Raw genomic sequence first — 23,244 nt, 5'->3', positions numbered from 1 at the left:
ATTTCAATTGATATTCTATTGTTTAATAGTGCGATTAAAACTGCGATTAATCACGATTAATTTTTTTGAGTTAATCGCGTGTTAACTGCAATTAATTGACAGCCCTAATATATATGTTTACCAATAGACTTATAACCAGTGACACTACTTTTGAGGGTCCTGTTGGCTCTACAAAGCAGAACATTCCCTGTAGATTAGAACTAGATGAATAATCTTGTTTTCTGATGGTTATGCGTTCTAAACTCCAAGTCTCCAGGTCAATATTAGGAAATGATCTGGTTCCAGAATACAAAGTTTTAAAATAGTTAATATTTTAGTAGAAACTTTTGATCGTCAAAATTCCTTTTCTAGCCTGCAGTTCCCCAGCAACGAGAGCACCTGAACTCAAGGTGCTGAGCACAGAGATTCCCATTGCGTAGCTTGAGCTATTTACTGCCAGATTATAAGGAAACATGAAGAGTCAAATGTGTTTGTTTTTTTTTCATTTGAAAATGTCACTGGTGCAGCCCGTCTAGCTGGTAGTCTGTTCCACTATCATTCAAGCAGCTGATAACTATCTTTCACTACTGTCTGCAGGGCATCAGGGTTCTATAGGAAATGCATTCAACTTCTGAATGGGATCATCTGACGTCACTGAACAGTGATTCTTTTAGATTATTTAAAGTGTGACATTTCAGAGGGAGTATCATCCGGTGATCAGCCAGAAGGATAAATGGCTTGGAAATGGGGAGGATAAAAGTAAAGGAAAACCTGGAGACACTCAGGACTTTGGCATGTGCAAGTTAAAGACATTTTCCAGACTGATGGACCCCAAATTTGGAGCTTCAATTTTTTTTCTATTTTGTCTATTTGAAAAGCCCTTGTAATTCTTTATAAATTGTTAGCATATTAGCACTCATAGGCAAGTCTAAATAACAAACCATATGTGATAGAGAGCAAAATATAATTAAAGAAAATCTCCATCTCAAGATTCACAGTGATCATAAACAGTACAGGATGAAAAGGGGATTATTTTCAAAATTATGAAACATACTGTGACAATGTCCTTGTAACTTTCTATATTTTGAAGACTTATTTATTCACCTCATCCAACTTGTCTCTTAAGTTAATATCTGCTATTGGACTTACCTCTGTTGGTGAAAGAGACAACCTTTCAAGATAGACAGGCTCTTCTTCAGGTCTGCGGAACTATCATTACTTACTTAGCTATCATTCCAATATAAAGCAATGTCACATTTATCCAAATTAACTTTGGCCTAACATGAGTATAACTGGATGTGGGATACTAGATGCTCATTGCAGATGAACCAAATTTGATATTGGGGAAAATATATCAAACTTTGCAAATACTTTGCAAAATGGAGACTAAGCCTAATATTAAATAGCTTTTGTGAAAATGATGTCTGTTAAAGCAGCCAAAGATAGCTATACTGTTTATGCAGAAAAACTTCTGTGCTTTTAAATTGAAAATTAGAATCACAGTATCTATACTCTAGCATTTTGATGGAGCAGACATTCTATGGTTTAACTCAGCTGCAAAATGTCTTAAATAAAAATACCAGGAAAAGAACCTGCATAAATGGATCCATAAGGAGGGTAGGTAAGACAGTGGCTTTTAAGTACATATTTGTTATCAACATTCACAGGGTTATTACTTTGTCATTATATTTTACCTTACTGTCCTTTAAACGTTCTTGTTTTACTGTAGTCAATGTCTTTTTTCCCTTCTGTATATATTTTGTAGATTCACAACCAGTATCCAACAGAGTTTGAATTCAATCAGTATTTCCTGAAGTTCTTAGCTTTCCACTACGTTTCAAATAGATTTAAAACATTTCTTCTGGATTCAGACTATGAAAGACTAGAACATGGTATGTGTAGAAGAATGTGGTTGATGCTCCTTCATTTTTTTTCATTTCTTTATTATTTTACACTTTTGCCTTTAATTAATATTGAGTTCACAGGAGTCTTTCCATTGTGAGATGGTGCTAATGATTACATTGCAACCAACTAGAAACATAGAAAAACTTACCAAGTGCTATGTAAGTACCTGGGGTGTACTGGAATTAATTCTGCGTACAGAGTCATTGGCAGTTATATTTGGTGAATGAATAGTTCCTGAACCATGCTAAAAGGGTAAGAGAAATGGAAAGAATAGTTATAATTGCCAGAACCTTGCTTCACTTTCCAGTCCATTCACTTAATACAATTTCCCCTTCCATCTGCCTGTTCTCTAAAGAACTTCTGTTTTTTATTGTAGATATTTTTTTTTAATTACAGAAAAGAGGTCCTGGGATTCATGAGATTGTATGGCATTTCCATAAAGGAGAGCCTTTTTCCCCTTCCTCATGAATGCCTGTGTTTTTCTTTTACTTTCTTCCTCTGTCTCTTGCAGGCTACCTTGCTTCATCTAAGGCCCCACCTCTCTTCTGCATTCTCAGCCCGTCCTCTGTCAGACTGATCACTCAGTCACATCCACCTTTCTCAGGCTTGTCTTTGACCGTATGCAAGAAGCAAAGCGCTAGTGCAAACTCTGAAATGAACAATTTTCACAGAAAAATCAGGTTTCTCATGGCAAGCAGTCAATTTAATGTGTTCTGTAAAAGCCCAAACAACCATGAAACTAATCCAGGCACTGAGCAAACATTCTATTTCTGCACAAAATACTGATTTGTATATTTTGTAAGCTATTGTCATTTTATCATAGTTATGACTTATGAGACTCCCAACAGGGTGGTGATGCTTTCAAATATCACCACACCAAGAAGGAAATAGTGGCTTCAGTGAAATCAATGACAAAACTACCGTTGACTTCAGTGGAGCCTGGATTTCACCCCAAGTCTCTGCTCTCAGACTTGTACGTCCCAGTCCACATTTCAGGTGGTAATATTGCACAATAGCACAACAATGTATCACAAGTTATTGAATAATTACAACATTTTTAATGTGTATATATGGTACACTAAGTGGCAGCTGAAGTGTGAAAACAAAGTAAATTTAGAACAAACCTCATTAGCAACACCTCAAGTACTGCAGTAGGCTTCAGAATAAGAATGCAAATGTCATATTATAGAACGTTTGTTTTCATATCAAGTTGGTGTTCAGGCAGCAAGAATGGCAATTACACTGCACCACATAAAATTCTTTAATGTTATTTTCATCAATTCAGACTTCTTAAGTATTGGTCATTTTTGCAATGTTTTCATTCCTTGCTAAATGTCATAAAACAAAATCCTTCTGATTATGCTTTACCATTTGTTACATGTCACTATAAATCCTTCTTTTACCTTTTTTTCCTATAGGGACATTGTTTGAAGATAAAGGAGACAGACATACCAAAAAGGGAATCTGTATTTGGGAATGTATTGAAAAAATGCACAAAAGGAGCCCTATTTTCTTCAATTACCTATATGCAACTGTTGAAACAGAGGTATGATATAGAAACTTTTATGTTGTTTGTTATTCTGAATGATTCTCTAAGTAGTTTGGAACTTGTTGAATTGGTCTAGACCAATTTCAGACATTTTATTATTCTAAGTAACCCTGCTGAAGAAATGTTAGGAAATATTAATAGATCATTGCAATTTCTCACTAGTTTATATCATTAGTCATGCAAATTATTTAAGACTCATATTGATTAATTGTAAAGGGGCAAGTCCTAGAACATTTACTCATCCACGTATGTCCCACTGACATAAAGAAGACTACTTAGGTGCATGACATAAGATTAATTATTAATGATTGCAGGATCAGAGTTAACATTTGCACGTGACCATAAAAAGTAAATCTAAATAAAAATTATGAGGAAGCAAGTTAAAAGTAAATATAAATTACATTGGTAGTGAGACACGTTTCATAAGATCCTGATACATTGCATTACATGTCATATCATTTCCTGAAAGGAATATATATTGATCACATTTAGCTGTATCTTGAATAATTTTATAGTGTCAATATTTATCCTGTACCATGACCCATATCCCTTCTACTTAGAATTATTTTCTAAGTATAAAGTACTGTGTCATGAACAATACTTGTCCATTTTAAATTAAAACATTGAGTAAAATATTAAAGGTATGCATGGCAGCACACAGATTAATAATATTGATGATTGCTTTCCACATTTAATGCTATTTATAAACTAGTCTAATCTTTGATCAACAAAACATGTATAAATATTTCAATTAGGGAAACCATATCTGTTTCACTGACACTACATGTGTTCTATCATTATGAAATTAGCACCTCTGATCAGTTAGTGTTGACAAAGGGAGATTTTCCCCTGTTCAGCTAAGTGAATCATAGTCATGATGCAGAACCTGGACTGCGGGTTGCTTTTAAAATAGGGGAAATGGGAGAGGTTATCAGGGTTCCAACTGAGACATAAAGGAATTGTATGTATGTATGTAAGTACATACGTACGTACACACAGTGTGCCTCCATTTTATTATCTTGTTAACTGAAAAGATGGACAGATAAGAGTGGCTCATTCTTCTCCATGTATATTCCACTCGTGATGTGCATGTGTCCCATGCACTGAATTTCAGATTGTTTTGGCCAGCAGCATCCATTGGAGCTGCACCTTAGCCCTGAGTATCCTTGTGTCTCCCACCTGAGGACATAAAGGGCAAGGTGACCCTAACTGTCCCTCAAATCCTTCACCAGTAAAAAATCCAGGTGTTAAAAGATTCCACAGTAGTGAGAAGGGCAGATCATGGAATACATATGGACAACAGATCTCAAAGAACCGTAGTTATTGTAAGGTAAGTAACCATTTCTTCTATGATTGCTTGTTCCTTCTCACCACCTGTGGCTACAAGTTGGAATTTGTAGTGTCGGAGCATCTCGCACACTGTGCAATCTACCCATTGTATTGTAAACAGCTAGCTACTTCACAATTTGTTAGCTTGTAAAACCTAAGAGGATAAGGGGAGAAAAGAGCACTAAGCCCACAAAGGAAAATGATCCAGGTCTCCTTTATCAGATCCTTCTGTGAGAAACCAGAAATCCCCTCAAATTTTCTTGGAAAAGGTAGCTCAAGGCCCAGAGAGGGTTCCTTGGCACCATCACTGTGCGTCAAGACCAGGTTCCTCAGTACTCCAAAAACTACCCTTTACCAACCCTTTGTCCCTGAGGGCCCCAATGCCAATAGCCCCTATACCAACACTGTCCATACACTTACCCATGGCTCCAGCATACTCAGTTCCAAGGGACCTTATGGTTTCCTCGTTACTTGGCTCACCATTATTATCAGTACAGAAGGTTCCTCCACAACCAGCTGCCACCCCCATTCTGGTACTGAGCACATCAGCAGAACGAATCAGAGTGCAGTCTGGTGATTCTCCCAATATTCCATCTGGCACTGTTGCAACCCTGCAAAGGAAGCACTTCTTCTCTTTCCCAGGCTCTGAGAATAGCAGGGGGCATTACCAGTTCAGCCCCTGGGATCTAGCTATTCAGATCCATACGCTTCAGAGAGGGAGTCTAGGACTCATTATTAATGTCCCAGACATAGAACTCTAAGAGGGATACAACCTAGTCCAGGGCTAGATCACCTCCCCTACCTCACAAAGGGGCACTACAGCCAACCATGACTACAGTGCTGTTGACTGGACAGACTGGTCAGAGCTCTGATGGGGACTTGCTGGCAGAGGACCCACCCCATACAAGCGACTATCTCATTGTTGTATCTGGATGAGGCTATGGTAGCCACATCTGCCTCACTCCCAGACAACTTCAAAGCATTCCATGACTTGCTGTGTAGGCTGGCTGATACACTGGAGAGTCTAGTGGTAGTTGTCCGGAAGACATCACACAAACTTCAAGGGCATCCCATACACCTCTGTGGCCTGGATGTCTTGTAATGCCCATGAATGAGAGGCTCTTAGAACAGGCAGTTACTCTGGCAGATGCGTGCTTCTTTGTCACCAACATCAAAAACAGTAGATCATTGCTGCCAAGTGCCTTCCTAAGGCTTTGAGCAATTTTACATACATCCTACAACAGGATCTCTGCTTGTCACAATGGGTAATGAAAAACACAGTCAGCAAAAATTTACACCTCAAGACAGATGCAAGAAATTCAGTTTATTTGGCTGCAAATATTATTTATCATCAAGGCTACAAATGAGAGGTACAAGTTACAACTGAGGATCTTCCATTTGAAGGATGCAGACTTTTTAATATAAAGGTTAATGAGGTTTATATGCTCTGTGGAAGGACTCTCAAGTGACACTGCAGTTCCTGAGAGTCTATACTTGTGCACCAAAAAGAAAGTTCTTTAAGCCTCAACCGCATCAAAGGCAGCCAATACTGTACTCATTATCGACAGCCTGAACCACCCAGGAAGCAACGGAAATGTAAGAAATGGAAATCATGTGCCTCTACTACCACATCTTTTCACTAGCCCTGATCTTCATCAAAGCAGCAGGCTCCCTGGTCGGGGGCAGTGTACAGTTCTCTTGGATTTCCCGCTTATATCCCCTCCATTTGTTTTATTTTTGTGGGGTCTGGAATTTCATTACAGACTGCTGGGTCATGGAAATCATAGAGGTGGACTACTCGATCCAATTCCAGACACTCCCCACCCACCACCTATTTTTCCCATCACTTTTCAGGGACCCATCTTATGACAGCATGCTACATCTGGAAGGTGCAGTCACTTCTGAGGATATGTCAACCCTGGTGCTGGAGATATAATTTGAGCTCAGGTATATATACCTGTGCTAGCTCTGATCAAGGTCGCATTCTAAAAATAGTAGTGTAGCCATGGTTGCACAGGCAGCAGGACAAGCCAACTGATCCAAGTACCTACTTAGAGTTTCAGACAGAATTGTACTTGGCGTAGCTAGCCCATCACACTGCTCATGAAGCCACAGCTATGTTGATATTTTAGAGTGCTAGCTTGGCACTCTTACCATAGATATATCTTCCTTAGCTGGCCATTATGGCTTCAGCTCCAGTGTAAACACACCCCAAATCTCAGAACAGTGGAAATAGTGCTTCCAGAATACAGAGAGTAACAGGGTTTATTCCCGTTACTTTCTAATTCTTGAGAAGAAGAGTGGAGGGCACCTTATTCTGGACTTGAGACAATTGAACACCTTCATTCACAAGCTCGAGTTCAGGATGGTAACCCTGGCCTCGATAATTTCCACCCTACATCCACCAGATTGGTATTCAGCTCTCAACTTCCAAGATGCTTATTTTCATATATTAATTCATCCTGCCTACAGAAAATATCTAAATTTTCAGATAAGCAATTCCTACTATCAATACAGGGTCCTATCATTCACTCTATGGAGAGCGACAGCGGCATAGGTGCTGATTCCGTGGGTGCTCCAGGCCTGCATCCACTGGTAGCCTGCTCTGACCTCCTCCCCCTCAGCACTTCCCACCTGCCAGCAGCCCCACTGATCAACTCCTTCCCCTCCCTCCCAGCGCCTCCCACCCACCACGCTCAGCTGTTCCTCAGCATGCAAAAGGTGTTTGGGGGCAGGAGCGGGGATGGGGTGTGCTCAGGAGAGGGGGTGGAATTGGGCAGGAAGAGGCGAGGTGGGGGCAGGGTCTGGAGTGGAGCAGGGGTTGAGCATCCCCGGGGCAAGGAGGAAGGCAGCACCTGTGGCAAGCCGTATTCACGAAAGCCCAGATTTTAAAAAGTATTTAGGCATTGGTCTGCTCAGTGTTCCAATGCCTAAGTGACTTAGGAGCCTAAATTTCACTGAACATCAATGAGACTTAGGGTCGTAAGTGCCTATGTGAAACTTTGTTGAAAATGAAACTTAGGTTTCTAAGTTGGACAGATATTGCAATGCCTAAATACCTTCAGAAATCTGGGCCAACATTCCTAGTAGTAGTGACAGCTTATCTCAGGAAACAGAGTCTGGGTTCATCCATACTTAGAGGACTTGCTCGTTTGCAGGAAGTCTCAAGAACAGATGACTGACTCCATGCAGCAAACTCTGGACCTTTCTGCCTCTTTAGGACTAAAAGAAAGCAAAGAGATGTCCATATTAGTTCCTATTCAAATGATAGCATTAATAGGGGCAGTTGTGGACTCCACAACAGCAATGATCTATCTGCCCCCATGGGATTCCAAGCCATAGGAGATCTGGGCAATCACCTGCTAGCTCAACACGTGATATCTGTAAGAATTTGTCTGACTCCTAGGGCACATGGCCTCCTGCACATATGTAACTCGGCATGCCAGACTACACCTGTGTGCAGGCAAGGATGGTTAAAGTTGGTACATCAGCCCAACAAACATCACTTGGATATGAGAATGCAGGTCCCACCAGGACTCCTGTAGTAGGTCCCTCTCCATCATTGCCATCAAATACTCTGGTGGCAGATACCTCCACTGGTGGGAAGGGAAGCCCATTTAGACAACTTTCAACCTATCAACTCCTCAAAAAACCCAGCTTCACATAAACATTTGAGGACTAAGATTTGTTTAGCACACACAGTTTTCCTCTCTGTTCTGAAGTGTCTAACAATTCAGGTCATGACAGATGAAGCCATACCAGCGTATTACATAAACGAACAAGGGGCGCTGTAATGCGTCTGGTGATGATGCGCTATGCTGACGGGAGAGAGCTCTTCTGTCGAGATAATTACTCCACTTTGGCGAGAAGGGGAAGCTATGTTAGCGAGAGAGTCTCCTGCTGATACAGCACCAGCGTGGACAACACAAAACTTGCATCACTTCAGGGAGTGGGGGGGGGGGATCTTTTTCACACCTCTGAGCAATGTAAGTTAGATCAACTTAAGCGATAATGTAGACTTGCTCTATGTCAAGAAACAGCAAATCCATGGAATTACAAGATTACTCCAATAGCTTTACACCTACCAGGGTTGCAAAATATGCTGATGGATCACCTCAGCAGACAGTTGCCAGTGACCATGAGTGGTCAGTAAAGGATACTGTTATCCAAGACATATCGATCAAATAGGGTCATCCAACCATAGGCCTCTTTGCCACCAATGAAAGAAAAAGAAAAAGCTCTTGTCCAGAGGAGGGCAAAGTCAGGAATATCTGTCCAACTTATTCCTGATCCACTGGTTCTCAGGCTTCATATATGTTTATCCTCCAATTCCATTGATCCTAAGAGTTCTCAGGAGCTTCAAGCAAGATTTAGCCAGGATGATCATCATCATAACATGAGCATGGCAAAGGCAGTCCCAGTTCTTAGACCTAACGAATCTCTTCATTCAACTTCCAAGACAGTTGCCTCTGCCCCCAGATGTGGTATGCCAAAGCTGAGGACAGATTCTCCATCCAGATCCCTCTTTCTTGCACTGCATGGCACGAATACTGGCTGGTTAACATAAGTAGAGAAAACCTGTTCAAATGAGATACAAAACAGTCTTATCCGCAGTAGAAAGGACTCTGTGAGGCTCACCTGCTGAGTCAAGGAAAGAGATTCACTGTCTGGGCTCAACAGTACCAGTTGTCTCCACTGAACACCCAAATACCTGACATACTAGATTACCTTCTGCCCTTAAAGAGCTCTGAACTATCTCTGATCTCCCTGAGGATCCATTTAGCAGCCATCTCAGCAGTCCAACCTCCAACATAGAATTATTTGACATTTTCATACCCTACAGTAGCTAGATTCCTGAATGACCATATGCGGGTATATCCCTCTTTAAGTTGCAATAATAATTGCTAAAATGGTAGAGGAGCTATCAGCTCGCATGTCCAGACCTTCATACAGTTTTTCATAAAAATGGAGTCACCTTGAGACCTACACCAAAATTCTTGCTGAGGGTAGTCTTCAATTTCTATTTCAACCAAATAATACATCTGCCCATTTATGGAAAGGGGAGGCTCAGCTTCACACCCTAGATGTATGCAGAGCATTGTCCTTCTACATGACTAGGACTAAGCCATTTAGGGTATTCCCCAGATTATTTGTAGTTTATGATGACAGGTCAGGCAGTCTCAATGCAGAGACATTTCTAAATACATTGTGTTATGAAATAACCAACTTATCACTGTGAGGAAAAGACACCCCCCCAATTAGATAGGCCTTGATTTGTTAACATGGGCCTGTCTAGTTTCTAACGGGCCCTAAGCCTGAACCAAACTAGCTGTGTCCCCTGGCTGCAGGGGGAGGAGGGCAAATGAGAAGCCCCAGAAGCAGGAACTATTTGTAATATGTGCCTAATGCTTATGAAATATAACAACTGCTTGGGTGAGATAAGATTGTAACAAGTATGAAACATCTATAACGATAACCCTCCCTTATGCCTGTTGTGTAACTGCCCCGTGATATTGCTGTACCCTGTGACCTACTTGGTGTAACGGTACCCCATAAAAGGAATGGTTGCTAAACACTGGAAAGTACTAGCCGAGACCCTAACCCTCTTTACTTCCATAAAAGGTATGCAAGCAACCACATTGGAAAGTACCAAAAAAGACCCCAAAAGACTCTAACCCCTGTCAGATGTTAATTCCAAATAAGGGCGATTATTACTTAAATGTATGGTGTATTTGCGGTTTTCAGCTTTATATACTCGGGTGATGCTTCTTATCGGGGGCGCAGTATCCAACCTGCTACCTCCCAACGCATTGGTGTGCGTACAATAAACGGGCCTCAGGCTTGAGTCTCTGATCAAATTATTGCCAGGGTGGCTTTTTCCATGACAGCGCTCAAGTAGTGCAGCATTACCCATAGTAGAAGCATCAATATCTGATGTCCATTTTAGCAACCTAAACAGTGATTGTCAACCCTCTAGATGCCCATTTCAGTAGGTTGTCTGACAATCATTGTTTAGGTAAGATTCCTAGCATCCTCCTCCTATGATCTAGGTCACTGCTTTCGTCACCAATAGTAGAATATATATGTGGACAAGCACTTGAAGAAGAAGAAATGGTTATTTATCTTACAGTGACTGTGGTTCTTTGATATGAGTTGTCCACATATACTCCACAACCAGTCCTCCTTTTCTGCCACTACATTGTCCTATAATATCTAAATTGTGTTTTGGCAAAGGAACTGAGGGACATTTGGGTTGCCACACCCTTTATGCCCTCAGATCGGAGGCACTAAAAGACTCGGAGTGCAGGCTGGCCACAATGGACACTGCTGGCCAAAAGAATCAGAATTCAAGAGTATGGGGCATATGCACACCACCGGTGGTTTATATATTGACAGCATATTTTGAAGTACAGTTACTGCGAGGTAAGTAACTATTTCCCTTGATCTGACATCTTTTATTTTATCCCACAGTCATGCACTGAACATTGTAATTCCAGATCAGCACACACCAGTAGCAATGCTACATTAAATTCAGGAGGATAGTCTGTAAAATGTAAAGTATTGGATTTGTGTTGGGGAGAACTCTGAAACTGAAAATTTCCATGTGACACTAGTTTATTGGGCTTTGTTTCAAACAGGCATTAAAACCAAGTGTAAATATGTCCAGCCTGAAAACGTGGGATTACTATATGGAAGAGACCTTGGCCACAGGTCCTTCCTATGATTGGACCATGGTTACTGTGAAATGCAACACTTCAGAGGAAGTTGACCAAATGGATGGTTCATTTCCCCAGAGTAAGAGGAAAATAGTGTGGCCGTGCTATGATGATGTTAGCAAAGTGCAACCTGATGCAATCACGAGCCTCTTAAATGTAAGTATGGATGCTAACAAAGACAGAACACTACAATTTATTACACTTATCAAATTCATAGCCATTCAAGTCATTGCCTTATAGATGTGCTGTAAAAGTAAATATTAGGTAAAAATAATTGGTTTAATCTCCAAAGAGATTTGGGGTCAGAAAGTCAGTCAAACATCTTACAAAAGGTTATGCTGTTCTGAATTAATTCAGTTCTGTAAATAGGTTTTAATACTTACCTTTTTTACGCTGTGAACTGCAGCCAATAATGAGGCAATTTAGGTATATCTTACTTTTTATTCCTTAAAAGTAAGGTCTTAATACATTTTTTCACTTTCCTTTTTAAATAAAAAAGTAACGCGTATAATAGATTTTCTAACTATCTTCTCCCAGAGTTTTCAAAATTGTAACCTCATATTTTACAAGGAATGTTATCTCATTTGGGGCAAACTCTGGATTCTTTCTGGATTGCAGCAGTACTTTACCCCCCTGTTCTTGTCCCTGTTCACCATATCGTTTAACGCAAATGAAGTATAAGGTGTCCAAATCTTTATGCCTAGCTCATAGCATGTCCATTAGTCCCAGATTCTGAGTGTGTCTCCTCTTTACAGAATCTGGAGGCAGCTAAAAAGTGGTGTTTAGTAACTCTGTGTAGTAGGCCTCATCCCTTCCTTTTGGCTCCCAGAAGGTTGCCTCCAGCAACATAAAAGACCCCTCAGAATTGGGCTTTAAACAAAAAGTTTTAAATTATAACCAACAGATTGCCAAGCCCCTTGTGCAAATGGCCCAAACTCTTCTCTGTCTTTCCCCAGCCCAGCACTGATAAGGAAGACAATACAAAAGGTAGAACAAACAGAAGTAATAATAGGGTTTCCAACGTTCTAATCACACAAAACCGAACAGCTCTGCCCCATCCCTTGCCCTGTCCCGAGGCCCTGCCCCCCAATAGCTCCATCCCCCCTCCCTTTGTCGCTCGCTCTCCCCCACCCTCACTCGCTTTCAACAGGCTGGAGCAGGGGGTTGGAGTGTGGGAGGGGGATGAGGGCTTCGGCTAGGGGTGCAAGCTCTGGGGTTGGGCTAGGAAGGAGGGGTGTGAGGTGCAGGAAGGGGTTCCTAACTGGAAACTACCAAGACAGGTTATATTCCCAAATTTCACAACAAGAACATGTTATTACAGTTTGGAATCTAAATCAAATAAGTCGTTTCAGTTCCTCCTTTTATCACTTTATCACTTCTTATAAACCATGTTATGTAAATGTTGGCAATGTTTAATGCTAATGTCACAGCATTAGATTTGCTCTTTTTAAATTGTTTTATAAAATATATCCAATCCTTATCATTATCATATTTCTTTTATGGCAAGTGAAAATGGAATTTGTGTGTTTAGATGCAACCAGTCTGAAATGTATATCCTCAGGAAAACACTTTTTTATTGATTTCAGGAAATCGAAAGACTGGAGAATAAATTAAATCAGAGCTCAGAAAGGTGGCAGCTCCTGTGGGAAAGGGTCACTGTGAATCTTAAAGATGACACAAGACAAGACAATGTAAGTGGTGGAAGGGTCCAGTTGACCATCTGATATGCTCAGGGTCCAATTGACCACCATATTTGACATCAGGAAGGAATTTTCCCCCTGGTGAGATTGGCAGAGTCCTTGGAGGTTTTTCGTCTTTCTCTGCAAAATGGGGCATGGGTCACTTGCAGGTTTAAATTAGAGTAAATGGTGGATCCTCTGTAACTTGAAGTTCTAATCATGATTTAAGGACTTCAGTAACTCAACGAGATGTTCTGGGTCTAATCTATTATAGGAGTGGGTGGGCAATGTTCTGTGGCCTGCAATGTGTAGTCAGACTAGATGTTCATGATGGTCTGTTTTGGCATGATGGTCTGTTAAAGTCTAGGAGTCTAATAATAATTCAATCTCAGTTATATAGGCTATCTGGGAGAGTGACAAAATCACTGTTTTTGTTGGAATAAAGGATTGCTTTCTAAAAAACAGAATGTGTTTTTCTAACCCATGCTATTGGCTTTGCATTGCTGCATGTGGAAAAATATGTATACCTATGACATTTACTTCTTTTGTATCTTGAAGTAGATTGATAAATATAGAGCAAGATAAGCATTTTAGTAATACACAATGGTGTAAAATTAGATATTTATAAAGCTTCTTGGGGCCTGATCCTGCAGACATTTACACATGTGAGTAACTTTGCTTATGGGAGTAGTTCCTTGGATGTCAATGGGATCATTTAGATGTGTAAATTCAATTTTGGATCCATACTTTATAATCAGCCCTTCAATACTCTGGGCCTAATCTTTTACAACTGGTTGTTTACATGAGGTGAGGAACTGATCTTCTGTGTATACATTCCTGAGCATATTTTTAGGGTTTAGCAAGTAATAAAAGCCAGGTCAAGCAGTGGCAATATATATTTTAAGTGGAAATGTTGAATATTTGGGTGGGAATATTGATTATAAATATAAATTGTAGATAGTGAAGCATTTTATCCACCATACAAAATGTCATTTACTATAGACCTACTGTTACTTTCAATCACTGCTTATATTTCATGTTGCATATCTGCTGTTCATGAGCATAACCGAATCTAAAAATCAGGTTATTTCTTTAGATAATGTTTAGCACATCACGTTAGCATAACACTACAAAATCGTTCTCTGTAAAGATACCATCCACCAGATTCTCAGTTTTGATTCTTAGATCTCTGGTGCAAGACTGGGAGCAGTGGGAGATCCACTAAAGTATTTTTCCTGAGGGCAGCTGGAACAGAACAGAGCACTTGCCAGGCCCTCTATTTGACATCACACAGGATACCCAGACTGGAATATTTATATCCTTCAGGGGACAGAACAAAACATCCAGTAGGGGGCCTAGCTAGTGCTCTACTCTGCTACTATTACTGCCCTCAGGGGAGTCAGTTCTTTAAGAGTTTCTGGCATTCTGCCAGTCTTGCACAAAGAAGCTAAAACACAAATGAGAGAATCCTGTCAGATCAGAGAAGCAAAATTATGTGTAAGTAATTTTCCTATCTCTCAAAATATTTACTTGGAGATTCAGCAAAAACAGTTAGTTCTTTTAGAAAGCCAAATCTCTTGAGAGCAAGTTCTTTATTTTAAATTATATTCAGAGTCATCTCTAATGTGTGGTTTATGTGAGGTCAAAAAATTCAGTAACAAAAAAGTTCCATACCTTTTGTGGTCATTTTTTTCCTTACCAGGAATAAAAACAAATATTTTAGCAAATCTTCATTTTTCAAGTGCTCAGCTGTCTAGCTGCTGCTGGTGCTGCCACCTAAGAATTAGTCAAAACACACTAAATAAAACTGAAGGATCTATTATATCAGGGTACAATGACTTTTAAATGTAGATTTATGTAAAACTAAGTCATATTTCTAAAATGATGCAATAATCAACACAATTAACTGTGTTAAAACTTGCAGTCCAACTAATACTATGCAATTAAAATTTAAACATCAGCCTCTGAACTGTTCTGACCACTTTCGAGTTACCACTGTGGAGAATGATGGAAGGAATAAAAAATAGATTCTCACTCATTTGGATTAATGACTGGGAAGCTCATGACCAACTTTTCCTAATTAGCACAATTTTTTTAAAAGGCGATGGCATTACAAAATGTAATTTGCTAATTTATTTTATATAGATAGTTTATTTTTTTTAATATTTCACAATATGGATGTATAAATAAGTGTTCTCTATTATATTTAGTAAAAATGCAGAAGTCTTTCTGATGAGATAAACTACAGTTCTGCTATTAAAACTTTACATTATGGATTCTGTGGAGGGAGTTATAAGTTTTGTGGTTGTGGCTTTTTGTTTGTTTTGCTGTAATACTATTTATAATGTATTAATTTTGGCAGTTCTGCTACTTAATTCAGCAGGTAGTCACATTTTAGAAAATGTCTAAGTTCTAAACTTAGCTAAGCCTCTCACTCAATCTTTGTCATTTATCTTCCTTGTTAGCCACAAAGACATCCTTCTGGCTCATCAGGGATAATGTCTCCTAATCCACATTTGTATCAGAAGAGGTCTTTCCTGCACTTACCTGACAGTGGTCTGGGTGAAGAACAAAGTGCCAGCATCTCTCCCTCTAATGGAGTGAACAGACGAGCAACCACACTATACAATCAGTTCACGTCAAAGAATGATGAGAATAGGTAAACTGACTAATGGCTGGGTATTACTGAAACCTCATTTTCAGGAGGGAAGTGATTTACAAGAGTGCATCACTGTTGTGTGTCATATTCCACGGAGTCAAACAGGTGATAGAATAATGATGAATGTAGTAGATTGGTGCATATTGCTGCCCTAGAAGTAAAAAGTACTGTAGAATTTTCCTAGACATGGAACCTTTTTACTGCCTTTTTACTGTTTCTTCCAAAGCTTTTAATTCTGCTTAGTTGCTTTTTTCATTCTTCTATCTTAAAAAATATTTTGGGTTAATTAGGTGTTCATACAGGTGAGGAGTTAATAGTGCTTCTGAGAATCAGGGATGAAGGGAGAAGATATCACACAAACTTCCTCGTTAGATCTGCTATCTCAGTCCTGACCTGGGCCTTCCTTGAGTGCAGACATTTCTCCTCATATCAAATTGAGTGACAGTTTAGTCACATGGGTAAATGGGAGCTAGGATAAGATCATCAAATTCATTTTTATTTGTGCCTTAATCCAAGATTTGAAACCAGTTTTCCAGAGGTGATATGGTAGTGCATTAGACCACTGTACTATCTAAACAATTATTGAAAAATTTAGCATTTGGTCATTAAGAAACTTTAGCTTGTAATGTGCACAGTCAGAATAATCTTACCGTTAATACATAAAAACAAAACAAAGCATATGAAATGAGGCAGCCATAGTATCTTTAAGTCTGCTTCAGTGCTTGGACACAGTGGGAAATTATGGTGCTGATCAGTGGTCCCACAGCTCCAGGTGATATATCTTCTAAGTGTTTAAAGTTGATTTTTCATTCTGTAGTTAAAATGGTTCCTAAATAGTTATAGACCAGTCTATGCCTTATGTGCCATGGTATTGAGGCTATTAAATCAACATGTACATACTAAACCTTTTTGGTGATATACATATGCTCCTTCTGTTCAAGGTCTTTTGAAGGTACACTTTACAAAAGAGGAGCTTTGTTAAAAGGTTGGAAACCTCGCTGGTTTGTACTGGATGTGACAAAACACCAGGTAAAACATTTTAGCAAACTGGATTTTTATGTGAATAACTTACTAGAGTTTTACTTAATAAGCATATAGAAATAGTTTGACAAATAGTACAAGAAATCATAAAATAATAGAAATGTCTTGATCCTGAGAGGTCATCAAGGCCTACTCCCCACTCTGAGGCAAGACAAGTATATCTAGAGCCTCCCGGCAGGCATTTGTCTAACTTGTTCTTAAAACCTTCAGTGACAAGGATTCCATAACCTGTCTTGGTAACCTATTCCAGTCCTTAACTGACCTTATAGTTAGAAATGATCGGTAATGATTATTTGCAAATGCAGCTGTACATAGCATTTCAATACAGATATTTATCTGTGTGGCTGGTATACCTTATAGTCAATGTGAAGGTAATTATTTTGTTTTTTTAAAACAGAGATAATCATCTAGTATATAATTTTAAAGAAACTCCATGACCTGATGGTCATCTAGTATTTGTTGAGTGCGAACACTGTTTGTTGCTTTATACTTTATAGAGAAAGACAGTCCCGGCGTCAAGGAGTTTTCAGTTGAAAATGGCAGTATATTGGCCCACCCAGAAGCAATTTTATTAAAACTTTCTATCTTCAGAAGGGCATTAGCCTGTTGGTCAGTGTTGGGCATTCACCTAGTCATTCTGTGTGAGCCATGTGAACTCTTCAGCAGTCAAAGCAGTTTAAGAAACCAAACAATCTCTGATATGAACAGTCCAAAAAGCCAGAAAGTACTGTCCAGTATTCAAGTAAAATCTGAGGGATAATTTTGGAGTTGGGAGTAGGGTTGCCAACTTTCTAATCACACAAAACCGAACACCCTAGCCCCACCCCTTCCCTGAGGCGCCGCTCACTACACTCCCCCTCCCTCGGTGTCTCGCTCTCCCTCCCACCCTCACTCACTTTCACTAGGCTGGGTCAGGCGGTTGGGGTGCGGGCTCCAGTGTGGGGCCAGAAATGAGGGGTTCAGGGTGCGGGAGGGGGCTCCGGGCTGGGGCAGGGAGTTAGGGTGTGGGAGGGGGTGAGGACTCCAGCTTGGGGTGCTGGCTCTGGGGTGGGGCCGTGGATGAGGGGTTTGGAGTGCAGGAGGGGGCCCCCGGCTGGAGAGTGGAACCAAGAGATTCAGAATGTGGGAGGGAGCTGCAGATTGAGGCAGGGGGCTGGGGTATGGGAGGGGGTATGGGCTCTGGCTGGGGATGAGTGGTTTGGGGTATAGGAGGGGGCTCCAGGCTGGGGGGTGGGGCTGAGGGATTCGGAATGTGGGAGGAGCTGCGGATTGAGGCAGGGGGCTGGGGTGCGGGAGGGGTGAGGGCAGTGGGCTGGAGATGCTGGCTCTGGGGACGGGCTGGGGATGAGGGGTTTGGGTACAGGAGGCACTGCCCCCCCAGGTTTGGGAGGGCTCAGGGCTGGGGAAGGGAGCTGGGGCTCGGGGTTGGTGTGTGGGCTTACCTTGGACAGCTCCCAGTCAGCAGTGCAGCAGGACTAAGGCAGGCTGCCTGCCTGTACTGGCTCTGTGCTGTGCCCCAGAAGCAGTCAGCAAGTCTGGCTCCTACGCAGGGCAGGGCATGAGGCTCAGCAGCGTGTGCTGCTCTCATCTGCACACACTGCCCCCCAGCTCTGCCAATTTGAGTTTGGAGCCCCGTGGCCCACCCCCCAGCCTAGGAGCGGGACCTGCTGGCAGCTTCGAGGGCACCAGCGGTGCACTAGGATAGGCAGGGACTAGCCTGCCTTAGCTCCACAGCACCGCCGGCCGGACTTTTAACGGAGCCAGCAGGGTCCCTTTTCGACTGGGTGTTCCAGTCGAAAACTGGACATCTGGTTGTCTTAGTTGGAAACAGAGTTAATTCAACCATCCCTGTCCAAACTGTAGTAGTTATGATACATTCCAGGCATGCATTTTTTCACTCGTTCATTCGTTCTTGGAGCACTTTCTTTTCATATTTATTTTCATGAAGCCTATTCTATGCAGATAAATTGGAGTCCAGTACACATTGTAGATTTATCAATCTGGATTGCCATAATACAAAGGTCCATTAACCTATTATCAATGTTTATAATGCAACAACCTATGTATGATATAACTTCACTGGAATATTTTTGCCTAAATATCTTCAGATCATGAGACCCAAGAGTGAAATCCTGGCCCCACTGAAGTTGAATAGGAGTTTTGTCATTGATTTCAGTGAAGCCAAGATTTCACCCACAAAGTTTATTTCTAAAGTCCCCTGAAATTCCAGTTTCGTGATATAATAGCCATTTCAGACAGATGTATATGGGAAACCTTTGGTCTGTCCTAGTGAAGTCTGTCTTTACTGGTTTCAGTACATTGAGTTGCATGACCATTCATGTATATACTAACAAATTAGTGCACAGGAGGTAAGCACAGAAAATCTGTTTACTGCTTTAGACATTGAACCCTGCTTGCAATGCACACCCAATTCAGTGATGGGACTTATGGCCTAATGAACTTTAAATAATTTTGGTCATTATCACACAAGCCCTTACTCATGCAAATAGACCTTATTTACATAAGTTTCCTCAGGGGTGCATAACTAAGGACTAGCTTTTAAATAGCCAGTAGGGCCTTGTCTACAGAAGAAAAGTGTGATAGAAAATGTTAGTTAACAGCTTTTACTTAACACAATGTTAAACATTATTTTCTTCTGAGTGTGGACAAGGATAGTCATCTTTTAAAATGTTAACTAATTGTGATTAAAACTGGTGTCCCTCCATGCAGAAGAAGACATACTTTCTCCCAGTATGTACAAGGTCTTCCTCTTTACTATTTTAATTGTTTCTATAGCCAAATCTCCTATGGAACATTGTTCATGAAAGGTAGACACATAAGCAATATGGGGCAGGCAACAGAAGGAATAAATCTGATTTGGAAGGACTCCATTTTTACTTTCCTTAAAGAAAGGGTTTGTCTTTACTTCTTGCATCCAATGTGCAAGGGTGGGTTGTTGTTTTTAATATGCAAATACCAGATTTTCTTTTGTGGAATTGTTTGAATACTGAAAGTAATTTAGTGGAGTGGTTATCATTGAAACCACAGTGTCTTTGTAGAAAAGCTGCATTAAACCACTAAGTATAGTATAGGAAAATGTCAGTTTTATATGTAATCTGTAATTACCTAAATTATACCTGAGTTTTTGCTGATCGCTTTCAATTTAAAATACAGGAAATAAAAACTTTTGTTAACTCTTTGGTGCAAAACATGTTCATTAGTTTCCAAGCAATGGACAGGGGAGTATTATGTCAGGATAGCCTGAATTCTCACATGAGTCGTTCCCTGGGGCAGTTTCACACTTGTCCCACAGTGCAAAGCTGCCATAAAGGCAGCAAGTCTGGCCACATGAGGATTCCCCCAGTTTGGACAATCACAAGATGGTACTCTGCGAATTCCCAATACAAGCTGTTGCTTGGACATACCTACTGCCTGATGATGCCAAGCTATTACATTGTCCATTTGTAGTCAGAAGCAGTTTGTTCAGTTTATAGCTGATCTCAGGCTTTTGCAAGTGGCTCCTCAAAACCAGCCCAACATCCAAAGCCCCACGATGAGGGCACACAAGGAGGCTTAAAAGAACTTTTTGTTCATTCTCAAAACTCCGGAAGCTATGCCAGGTACAGAAAGGACGAACACAAGGATGTGGCCCCAAATAGTGCATCTGTCTGTGTATTGGTTTATATATTGCATTTGGTTGGTTTGTTTTCCCTTTTGTGTTCTAGCTGAGGTATTATGATTCTGGTGAGGACACAAGCTGCAAGGGACACATTGATCTTGCAGAAGTCGAAACAGTGACTCCTGCATCTCCAACAATTGGCGCACCAAAGCATGCTAGTGAAAAAGCATTCTTTGATGTAAGTATACTTATTCTTTGCTGACCTTCATTAGAGATTTTTCTTCCTTTGTTATGTTCTCCCTATCACAGCCATTCCTGCTGGATGGTCACTTGAGAGTTTTCAAGTTAACTCACTATCAAGGGCAGTTGCACAACTAACCAGTGATCCACATTCTCAACCCAAAGTGAAAATTTTGAACATCAGTATATTCAAGCAAAATGAAATGCTTCAGATATCAAAACTTAAAGTTTGAAAGTTCCTGAGCTGTATCTTCTATGTTTATTTTTCTATCATATACACTTCTGTTTTCATTTTGCAGCTGAAGACAAGTAAACGTGTGTATAATTTCTGTGCCCAAGATGCACAGAGCGCACAGCAATGGATGGACAGGATCCAAAGCTGTATTTCAGATGCGTAACAGAGAATACCATTCCACTGCCAACTGCAGAAAAGAAATGCTTTCAGCAGTTCATGTTGCAAGAAGATACATTTTGAAATGCTATTACAGAACAAGCAACCTTCCTTTCATTTCAGTCATTAATACTCATTATATGCTGAAGCATCTTCTCTGTTTAAGTATTATAACCACTATAACTACTCCTTTTCTCCTGATAGGAGAACTTTTCAAATTAGTAATCTGTTTTGCCTGAAATATAACTCTTTTCAATATGTTTCCTAGCTAAATGAGCCTGCTGTACACGCTGAAATATGCTACCCTCTAATACTGTTTTTCTAATCAGAGTTGCATCAGAAAAACTGTCTAGCTAAAATTGTGGACATTTTTCTTCAAATAGCGTTCTGTTTTCATCAAGTTTTAATATTTAAACAAAGTGGTCCAAATTTTTCAAGCTAGTTGTGGAAGAACATTTCTACAGTTTCTAAGAAAAGTTTAGGTTTGTGAATTCAGTGACATGCATAGCATATTAGCAAATGTCACTTAATATTTTTAAAGACCAAAAAACAAAACCTTAACTTTCAAAAAGAGGTTTCTTCTCAAATCTACTAGCTGCTCTCTAACCTCTTGCTCTAAATCATGCTTCTGCAATTTTACTGTTAATGTATGGCATTTCAAGTTCCCACTGTTGAGCTAAAGAGTATGTTTTTTGGGTATTCTATTTGCCTATTATAATAGGATAATGGAAAGAGAACTGGCTGATGATAACAAGAAGAAACTTGCCACAAATTAAGACATTTATAGGAGAAAAATCTCTGAGTATAAAAAGTTGTATATGTTTATTTATGTTCTGTTCTGCTCACTGTAAAGTTGAAAATAACAAACACAATGATAAATGCACTAAACAATAAAGCAAACACTTGCACTGAAATCATTGAAATGCAGACATTTTGCGGGACAGAGGTAAGTTATTTATAGCGGAACAATGCTAGCTAGATAACTTTTACAGATACTAAATATGTACATAATTTGGTTTGATGTAATTTGATACTTTAAAAACATTTTTGCACATATATTGGATGACTGTTTTAGATTTTTACATTTAGTAACACTGTGTTTGTTCATCTTCAAATCTTTGAGGAATGTTGTTGGGTTATTTTTATATATAGCCCAAAATTACTAGAGGTTTTATTTGCTACAGTTTGTGATGACATGGAGTGGAGTCTTTAGATAAAAAACATTGTGAGGTTTTTTTAATGTTAATATGTTAAATATCCAACTAATATTTCATAGAGTTTGTATATATGATTTGGTATTTTCTGATTTTTTCCAGGCATTCTTCTTATAATTGTTAATATCAGACTAACCTAACTGACTTCATTTATAGGATTTCAGTTATTAAATAGTTTATCCCCTTTTTTTAACCACTTTTTTCATTTTTTTGACTAATATTCAATTTCACGCTGCACACAGAATAGGAAATGCAGCTGTTTTATTACATATGGAATTTTTTTAAAGGAATGAAGGACCTTTTTTTTTAGCATTTTCAATTGATAAATCTCCACCTGTGAAAATGGTGTTTGCACATTTGTATTTTTCTGTGTATATGAAGTACTTTTATATGTACTTTGTAAAATACTGATCCCACTGTTTTTAAGGTCATTTGAAAATATACACAACACATCTTATTTTGTAACTAGGTTATTTTAACTATTTTATGTATGTTACATGACTTATGTATGCTAACCATCTTGTAATAAATACACTTTTTTTAAAAAAAGATCCTTCCTTTACTGTGAAAGATGATATCGGTGTAGTGCAATACCCACAGAATAAAGATCTTCTTATATCTTGTACCATAACACACAATCCCAAATTACCTGGTATTAAAATGAGTGGGTATTTGTGTATACTTGTATATATTCCTATACAAAAAATGCACATTGAGAAACCTTAGCTGAAAGTTAAACATCTATCAGCAAAAATGCTATAAACCAAGGAAATTTGAATTTAAAGCAACAGTATCATCCATAATTCAGTATCAATTTACATACCTTTCCCAGAGACCAAATACATAATTATTGCACTTAGTCATTAAATATTAACATTAGGTATAAAGAAACCAGAACCTTCACTGCACAGTTTGCTCAGCAC

General features: G+C 39.6%; 1 protein-coding gene across 1 annotated transcript in view; it reads left to right on the top strand.

The window, feature by feature from the left end:
* Positions 1–22,870, top strand: part of SBF2 (SET binding factor 2) — a 636,382-nt gene extending 613,512 nt beyond the window's left edge. The window contains exons 33-40 of the mRNA XM_075065844.1: positions 1,745–1,871; positions 3,303–3,430; positions 11,401–11,634; positions 13,065–13,169; positions 15,623–15,816; positions 16,758–16,845; positions 20,583–20,714; positions 21,016–22,870. Coding sequence (XP_074921945.1) covers positions 1,745–1,871; positions 3,303–3,430; positions 11,401–11,634; positions 13,065–13,169; positions 15,623–15,816; positions 16,758–16,845; positions 20,583–20,714; positions 21,016–21,114 — 1,107 coding nt within the window. The 3' untranslated portion in view covers positions 21,115–22,870. The remainder of the gene's footprint in view (positions 1–1,744; positions 1,872–3,302; positions 3,431–11,400; positions 11,635–13,064; positions 13,170–15,622; positions 15,817–16,757; positions 16,846–20,582; positions 20,715–21,015) is intronic.
* The last annotated feature ends 374 nt before the right edge of the window (positions 22,871–23,244 follow it).

This window comes from Chelonoidis abingdonii, chromosome 4 (genome assembly GCF_003597395.2).
Source record: "Chelonoidis abingdonii isolate Lonesome George chromosome 4, CheloAbing_2.0, whole genome shotgun sequence".
In the NCBI taxonomy this organism is placed as follows: Eukaryota; Metazoa; Chordata; order Testudines; family Testudinidae; genus Chelonoidis; species Chelonoidis abingdonii.
This window is presented reverse-complemented; position numbering and strand designations above follow the sequence as displayed.